The sequence below is a fragment of the Neomonachus schauinslandi genome, chromosome 8, assembly GCF_002201575.2.
Source record: "Neomonachus schauinslandi chromosome 8, ASM220157v2, whole genome shotgun sequence".
Classification (NCBI taxonomy): domain Eukaryota; kingdom Metazoa; phylum Chordata; class Mammalia; order Carnivora; family Phocidae; genus Neomonachus; species Neomonachus schauinslandi.
In genome coordinates this window covers 53,588,651-53,597,795 of record NC_058410.1, presented here as the reverse complement: position 1 = coordinate 53,597,795, position 9,145 = coordinate 53,588,651, and the positions used below count along the sequence as shown (strand labels likewise).

The following is a 9,145-nucleotide window of genomic DNA, read 5'->3' as shown; positions in this document are numbered from 1 at the left end:
GATGTCCCTGGCCACACACAGGTGGTAGGCCAAGAGGTGTGATTAGGCATGTCTTGGTGCCCCAAATTTCTCCCTAAATTATCTGAAATTATAAGGACATAAGAGTTAACAAATATCCCTAAAGAAGGGGCGTGAAGAAAGACTCTCACCATTTAAAGCTGGAGAGTGAATTGGCCAACAGTGTTAGGTTTAACAAAAGCCTGCCGGGAGGCTGGGAAGACAGAGGTAGAGCTCAGTCAACACTGAGGGCAGGACACCTGAGCCAGGGGAGGAAAGGTCCCAGAGAAAGCAGAAAGGCAGGTGCTGAAACAGAAGAGTCCAGGATTACATGCCATACAAAAGAGAGCTAGGAATCTTGTAGGCCCTAAGCTACGAGGCAGTGTAGGAGGAAATTTGCCATTAAGTTTTATGCACTCCTTTGTAGCCTCTCTCTGGGTCTCACCTTTCCTCCTCCCTGAACCTCACAGAGCATCTTTGTTATCCAGGGTCAGAAGTGACAGTCTTTTAGAAAATAAAACAAAGCTGGAAGGGACTTCATACATTCTCTCATTTATTTAACAGATGAAGTCGAGGCTCAGAGGGAAGTGACTTGCTCAAGGTCACAGAGCAAACCAGCTGCTAAAGCAGAATTTGAAGAGCCCGGGGATCCTGCCTGGTAGCACTTGACCATCTGCTTCAGAAAACCTACAGCTCGGGTAAGTTCCTGCACATTTAGAGAACAAAAAGCACAACTCCTCCTTTGTGGAAGTTAATGATTAAAACCTAGTCCGATCTAAAGCATCTAACCAGAGTTACTAATTAAGCCAATTTCTTTGAGAAAAGACCATTTCAAACAGAAAAGTGTTCTCTTAAGCTAAATCTACAGGCCTTCAAATTTTAGTAGCATAAACTGTACAATTATAATATTTTAAGTATATTAAAAAATATTTCATAATACAATACCTTAACCTCTGCAGCTCACATTTGCTCTTTATCGCATGCCACATGCTGGGTCCCGATAAAATGGTTTCGTAACTTTTGGGGGAAGGAATTTAACTAAAATAACTTCACTTAGTGTTTGAGTGAACGAGGTAATAAAATCTGTTTGCTGTGTTCACTGTCTCCAGATAGGGCTGTAATTACACCACAGAAAGAAGAAAGGTAGCTGAGTCTCAATCTAGATCATTTATGTAAACTCAGCCTTCTTGTCAATGGTGTTCTCATATTGCATGCATGCAAACCACAAAAATCATCTCGTATGAGCCACACAGAGACAGTGCCTGATTGCAGGCCTGGGAGACTGCTTGTATTCTTTCTGTAATCGGATGTCTGTGGTTCAAGACCAAATTTGACATTCTGAATTAAAAAAAAAAAAAAAATCACCAGTTTATTCCCCAGAACAACAGTTATGTATGTGACACTCATAAAAGTTAAAGGTATTCTCTACACCAAAATATGACAAATGAATACATTCTCCTTGAAAAAAAAAGCATCCTGTTTGGCTTAAAAAAAGAGTTTGGTTCTTTGAAATGTGTTTGAAAAAATATTTGGTCTTCTAGAAAGAAAAACAAGCCATTCCTACCACATTTACATTACAAGTTAACATTTGATAACATTTTAATCTCCTACTTCAAATGTTTAGCATTATTTTTTCAGCAATTTTTCCTAAAAAAAAAAATCTTATAAAAACGATGAAGCACGAAGTATATTCATACTGTACCTATAGATACAGAGACATAATTGCAAGGAGACAAAGCACTTTTTTTTTTCTTCATCATCAAAACTACCATCCGTTATGACAACTGGTCACTAGTTTTTGATTTGACAGTCCTTGCTGGCTGGCACTGATCGCGTTTCTCTTGACACCTGCCGCTTCCAGCTTGCTCTGCCCTCTCTAGAAGGAAAACCACAGGCCACCGCCCTGGCGCCATCCCTGGCTCAGTCCAATCAATAAGGACTTATTTCCTGTCCATTTGCTGAGGTCACAGCAGCGAATCTCATTAATTATTTCTGCTACTGGACTCAAGTGTGCTGCTGGCATGACAAGTGAAAACTGCTTGACCTTTTTTTCTTCTAATTTTGTTTGTAGCAGTTCCAAAAAGAAGGCAGGATTCATTTAGCAACGTGATAAAAGGAAGGAAAGAATGGATTATGTTTTTAAAGTCATTAACACATTGAGATAGTCCATCATGAAAGCCCTCCCGATCACCTCATTCCCCAGTTTTTGTTTTGTTTTGTTTTCAGCTAACCAACAATAGTATCTTTTTAATTTGGTGTCACGAAAATCTGGTCACAGCAAACACAATGTTTTCTAAAGCAGATCTGGCCTCCGAGGGAGGAAAGCTCTCCAGGGCCTCCAGCGCCTTGTTTCCATGGTAACGACACAGGTCAATAGCTGAAGTCACACCTTTGCCAGCTTTGATTGTTTCTCGCAACTGTTGAGAAACAAATGCACAATAAAAGTCAGTTTTTCAGGTACCACAATTAAACTGGGGAGGGGAGGTGGAAAACAAAGCAGGGGAGACACAGTATGGATTCGGTGTTTCTGCCATGTTCTTTTGAGGTAAAGAGGACACCGGTCCCCAATGATTTTGAGGCACTACCTTTCCCGAGGGCTGCTAGGAGTCTGTGCTCCCTAGCAGCACAACAGGCTCCAATCAGCCTAATTACACCTCCTCCCCACTCCCACCCCGTGCTAGCCTGAAATGTGCCCTGCTGGGGGCTGGCGCTCATGAAGGCAGAGGGCATTTACATCTCTGGCATTTTGAATTCAGCAGCCTGATATTCTTGCGTGAGGAAGGCTTCATTAACATCCTACTTAGTAACTTTTTTTTTTTTAATGCTGTATGCTGACACAATAGTCTGTATGAAAATTCAACAAAGACACCTTGTTGAGATCTCTGAATGCTACTTTTTTTTTTAAGATTTTACTTACTCATTTGAGACAGAGAGAGAGAGAGAGCATGAGCAGGAGGAAAGGCAGAGGGAGAGGGGAAGCAGGCTCCCTGCTGAGCCAGGAGCCCGATGCGGGGCTTGATGTGGGGCTCGATCCCAGGACCCCGGGATCACAACCCAAACTGAAGAGACACCTGACCATCTGAGCCACCCAGGCGCCCCTGAGCGCTACATTTTAAAACTAAGAGCTTTCATTTGACTGGGAAGAATGAACCAAAACACACCTTGGTAAAGAATAAAGTAGGGGCGCCTGGGTGGCTCAGTCGTTGTGTCTGCCTTCGGCTCAGGTCATGGTCCCAGGTCATGGTCCCAGCGTCCTGGGATCGAGCCCCGCATCCGGCTCCCTGCTCCGCAGGGAGCCTGCTTCTCCCTCTCCCGCTCCCCCTGCTTGTGTTCCCTCTCTCTCTGTGTCTCTCTCGGTCAAATAAATAAATAAAATCTTAAAAAAAAAAAAGTAAACTCTTGCCAACAGCTGGAGTTTATTTCTAATCCTTCTTTTTGATGACAGGGAAGGACCAGTAATAGGGTCACACTTCAGAGCTGGAAGAGATTGATAATGATTTGGTCAGTCCACTTCCGCTTCCCCCAACTCCATCTTCTCTTGCTCAGTGAATACCTCTGCCTAACTCCCTAAATCAGAAACCTGGGGGTCCTCCTTCATGCTTCATTTCCAGTCAGGCGCCATGGCCGCACCAGTGCTGCTCATCCCTGACTGAACTTTCTGGCCCCCACAGACTGGGTGGGGCCAAGGGGCAAGTTCTAGTCCTTGAGTTGTGAATGATGCAAGTCACTTCTGGGCAGCAGCACTTAAACCATCCACATGAGTCCCTCCAAAGCTTTCCCCCTGGCGTATGGCCCAGCCACATCAGAAAAGCTCCTCATGCTGGATTCCTGAGTGACCACACTGAGCGCCACAGTGCCTCCCTGACCTGCATGGGACATGGAGCCCGGGCAAGGAACACAGCTTTGTTGTCTGAGGCCACAGAGATTGTGAGGTTGTCTGTATCCATCTTGACTGACAGAGTCAGTAAGTCCTAGCCATTCTCTCTCTTTTAGAGCTCTCAAATTTATTCTCCGCTCTTCATTCTAACTGCCACTACCTAAGTTCAGGCTATCATCATCCCTTGCCTGGGTTGTTTTATGCAACCACCTCCTAAAGAGTCTTCCCACCACCACTTCTTTGCCCTGGACTCCATCTGTCATGCTGCCAAGGAGATCTTTATAAAATGCAAATGTGATCTTGTTTAAAACCCTTCACTATTTTCCAATAGCCTTCAGAAAAAAAGAGTCCAAGCTCTCTCATGAGGCACAGAAGTCCTTTCCTGATCTAGCTCTTGCCCAGCCTGTTTTTCCCCATTCCCCCATCATCATTATTTAGGGAAATTGCTTGCAGCAATCATCTCCCCTGAGACTGTTCCCGTATCTTCCCACTTCCTTCAAACTTCCCAAATTCCACTTGAGTGGAATACGCTCAGCTAGGACGAGAGCCCTAAGGAGCTGGGTGCCCCTCTTCCTTGGGGCTCCCCAAGTACCCTGTGCACATCTGGAGTACAGCATTATTATACAGTGTTGTACTTCAATGTTCTATTCCCGTATCTATCTCTTCATTAGACTTTAAGGTACCGCATACTGCATGTAACATAAAGGAATAAAAGAAACAACCCACTTTATTCCTCTAATTATACAGAGAAGAAAACAGAGGCCCAGAGAAGCTCAGCGGCTCACCCAAGATCACAGGTGAATAGTGGCAGAGTTGTGGTCAGAAGCCAGGGTTTGCAATGCCCAGTCCGGCAATACTGAATACTATACTCTGCCAGAAATCTTACCGCCCCACTGGTATTTCCACATACTGCATGTGAACTTCAGGACTATTTCAGCCTAGGATTTCCTGGTCTCTTGCCAGTTACTGAATGCATGAAGGCACTAAAATGGGGGAGGGAGGAAGAGATCACATGCTATTTTCATTATCTTTAATTACCCCAAACCTAAATTAGACAGGCCAACATTCTGTATTCTAGACTTTTAGGTTGGTACCTGCAGGCATGTGCATAATAGGTGCAAGACTGGATTTCAATCTGCAAATATTAACTGAACACTTATTATGTGAAAGGAGTACAATGATCCTTCTCTGCTTCATGGATCGGGAACTAATTAAGGGTATACTGTAAAAAGCAGCAAAACCAAGCTACAAATATAGGACTATAAATGATCAAAGAAATGAGAGATCAACTGTAATTAGAAGAGATTCAAGAAGACCTTACAGAGTAGGTGAGATCTGAGGCATGTTTTGAGAATGTTGATAAGCAGTTATGGGGTTGAGGGGAGCAAGGGAGTTATATCAAAAGAGAACAGCTTGAGCAAAGGCACAGAGGAGACCAGAGTACAGTGTCCAAGGAATAAAGAGAGATCGGTGTGGTAACACAGGAGCAGGTATCAGGGGATCCAGGAGGGCTCTGAAAACTAGGCTAAGAAACCCAAATTAAAAAAGAATATTTTTTTATTATCAACTATAAAAGTACAGAAAAGTTCGAAGACGAGCACAGGAGTTGGCAAGCTACGGCCCCAGGCACAATCTGCCCCCGCTGTTTTTATAAATAAAGTTTTGTTGGCACACATCCATGCCCGTTCGGTGAAGCGCCCTGTGTGGCGGCTTTGGGCTCCAGTGGCTGAGCCACAGAGGGGAGTAGCTGCCAGAGGCTGTACTCGCCCGCAGAGCCTAAAATGCTTACATGTCAGCCTTCTCAGAAAGGCTGCTGACTCCTCGGCTAGCACAACGCGTGACCACATATCCTCCACCGACAGTCAACAGTTGTCAATATTCTGCTATCTTTGTTTTATCTACTTGTATGTATGTGTTTTCTCAACCATTTTCAAATAAGCTGTGGGCAGTGGTATGCTGGTAAATTACCTCTCCAGGGTAGCACGTGCAGATTTTTGTGGTATAAAAACTCCCGTCATGGCTGATTTCAAGCTACCAAGGGCTGTGGAATCACAAAATTCTGAAATATTTAACCATAGGCTCTGAGCTGCTAGGACTTGGCTTGAACACATGCTGGGCTGCAGGATGCTTCACCTTTGTTTTGAAATGCAGCTCCTAAGAACATTCTCCTACATAACCAGAATATTATTATCACAACTAGGAAAGTTAACAATAATTCTCCACCATTATGTAATATCTAGCACATGGGCAAATTTCCCCAGTGCGCTCTAAAATGTCTTTTTAGTCTTTTATTTTTTTCCTGAATCAGGAGGAATCCTGGTTCACACATTGCATTCACTCGTTATGACACTTTAGTATTTTCTCCCCTATGATATGCCATTTCGAAAGACCATGCTGTGTTGTGCAGTGTTTTGCATTCTGCATTTTTCTCTCTCTCTCTCTTTTAAAAGATTTTATTTATTTATTAGAGAGAGAGCACAAGCAGGGGGAGCAGCAGAGGGAGAGGGAGAAGCAGGCTCCCGGCTGAGCAGGGAGCCCGATGCGGGGCTCCATCCCAGGACCCTGAGATCATGACCTGAGCCGAAGGCAGACGCTTAACTGACTGAGCCACCCAGGCGTCCACATTCTGCATTTCTCTGACTGCTTCATTTAGTTTGTTACTTTATAAACCTTATTCAGCTAGGCCCAACTGAATACTTGATAGTGACTTGTAAGGTACTTAATTCTTACAATGAAAGGTAGTTCAGATTAGGGAAAAATAGCACCTGGGAGGATATCACTGAATATTACGCACGCCCTAAAAGAGTTAATTTCTCTCACCAATGATTACTGTACTTTCAATTAATACCTAAATCTTCTTTCTACAGAGTTGAGCTTTGCATACCAAGGGACCTGACAGCTTCCATGTGGAAAATGCCCATTTCATGATTCAGCAGTAATTTAATTCTTCGTGGAAGATATTATTCCTCACAGACATCTGTATACACTTCAACCAACTAAACCTAAACTATTGGCTCAAAAGAAATCCTTTAGATATAATTAATAGGCCATAAATTAGACTCATCTTTACTATAAATCAGAACAGGCAGTGAGTCTATCCCGACAAAACAATCTCATCCTTTGTAAATAAATGTGACAAAAGACACATTAAGCTGGAATTCCTAAACTTGGCTGACCATAAGATTCACCTGGGAACTTTATGTATTTATTTATTTTTAAAGATTTTATTTATTTTTTTATTATGTTAATCGCCATACATTACAAAAATATGGAACGCGTCACGAATTTGCCTGTCATCCTTGCGCAGGGGCCATGCTAATCTTCTCTGTATCGTTCCAATTTTAGTATATGTGCTGCCAAAGTGAGCACTAAAGATTTTATTTTTAAGTAATCTCTACACCCAACGTGGGGCTCGAACTTATAACCCCTAGATCAGGAGTCCCACACTCCACCACCTGAGCCAGCCAGGTGCCCTAGGATTCACTTGGGGAACTTTAAAATGCAGATGTCTAGGCCCCAATCCTAGAGATGGATTCAATAAGGCCTAAAACTGCTTCTTTGGTCATTCCGATGATTAGCCAGATTTGGGAGTACCTTGTCTGCTGGGGTACGTATTTTGAGTTACTATATTTTAAAATAGTTGGGTTGGGGGTGGCTGGGTGGCTCAGTCGGTTAAACGTCTGCCTTCGGCTCAGGTCATGATCCCAGGGTCCTGGGTTTGAGTTCCACATCAGGTTCCCTGCTCAGTGGGGAGTCTGCTTCTCCCTCTACCCTTCCCCCCTGCTCGAGATCTCTCTCTCTCTCAAATAAATAAATAAAATCTTAAAAAAAAAAAAAGAAAAAAAAAATAGTTGGGTTGGGTTTATACTGTTTTGACCACACTTCCAACTAGTAGTCTTGGCAATGATCAAATTCAGTTTAGCCACCATGTACTGGGCACCTATATGGCCTAGGTGTGTAGTAGTGGTGGGAGATACGGAGACAAACACAGTTGCTGCCTCCCAGGACCCCCTGTTAGGGGGTTGCCCCAGGGCTATAGAGCTGGAGGGGGTTGAAAGGAATACGAGGGACTGGACCTACAACTTTGGTTCTAATAGATGCAAGAGATAAGATCACAATTAGAAAAATTCTTTCCAGTTTTGCCTTCACCTACATTTTGACTGGGCAAAGCCCAAACTAGTGCACAGACAAAACTTGCCATATTAGGATATGGCTAGAAGTGCTAGTATGCCTTCTGGGCTTTATGGCTTGAAAAACACTTTAGCTATAGGATAAGTGACACAAAAACATACAAAAAGGTGAATTACCAGTCTGTGTTTTACTTCTCTGAAATAGCACTTTAGGGCACTAATATAATTAAATCTCTAATTAAGTCAACTGAATAATTGTGTAAGTGCAGCATCACCTGCAATAAATTAAGTCCAAATCCCTTGCTAGAGGACCCAATTAAAGATATTAACACAGAGAGAAAAAAGATGCAAAGTACTTAAAGTTAAGTGCATTATTATTTAACATTTATTAAAAGGTGTTATTAAACACCTTTTCAGTGATAAATGTTGCTTTTATGAGACCCTTTTGAGAAATCATCATATGCCTGTGAAAACTATTTGGTTAAAAAATTCTCTTAAATAGTAAAGACAAGCCCCTGCCATGAGATCTAAGCAGCTTTAGCAGAAGTGGACATGGCAGCCGCTTCTCTCCAATGAAACCAAACAAAGACTTTAAGACCTAGAAGAAACCCAAGCCCAATCATATCTTCTCACCTCATTTTGCAGGAGAAGATATTGGGATGAGACTGACTGAGTGGTAAGGGCCAACAGCAAATCTGAGAAATGGCCTGGGTTTCATTTCTGCACATCCAGAGCTCTTCCCCTCTATAGCACTGGAACAGAATTGGCGGTAACCCCAAGTTTTCTTTTACCCAAACAGGGAGAGTGCTACAGAGAATGGGGATGCTGAAACTCATCTGGAAATTAGGGTAGACCTTGTTCTGTAGAAACTGTATAATAGAGAGTAAGGGAGTATAAGCAATACGTTAAAGTTTTTTTCTCTTTTTTTTTATGGTTGAAAACACTTGGATAAGGATGAAAGGAAACAAACGGCGGCCATGCTGTTATGGAAAGAGACCACACATCTCCTAACCGAGTGGGAGAAGTGGACCAGGCTTCCCTAACAGGGATTATGAAACTAGCAGAAATGTAAGATGCAGTAATGATAAGGGACTCTAACTTTTGAACATTTACTAAAACTCACATCCTAATAGTTGATAAA

The 9,145-nt window shown here is 42.8% G+C and overlaps 1 protein-coding gene and 1 non-coding gene across 2 annotated transcripts in view; both read right to left on the bottom strand.

The window, feature by feature from the left end:
* Nucleotides 1-1,540: 1,540 nt before the first annotated feature.
* PDSS2 (decaprenyl diphosphate synthase subunit 2) overlaps nt 1,541-9,145 on the bottom strand; it is a 247,929-nt gene continuing 240,324 nt past the window's right edge. Inside the window, exon 8 of the mRNA XM_044917294.1 lies at nt 1,541-2,414. Within this exon, the coding sequence (XP_044773229.1) occupies nt 2,256-2,414 (159 nt within the window). The 3' untranslated portion in view covers nt 1,541-2,255. The remainder of the gene's footprint in view (nt 2,415-9,145) is intronic.
* LOC123325552 lies at nt 7,137-7,243 on the bottom strand. Its single transcript, XR_006540491.1, has one exon. It is a non-coding gene; the product is annotated as a U6 spliceosomal RNA (small nuclear RNA).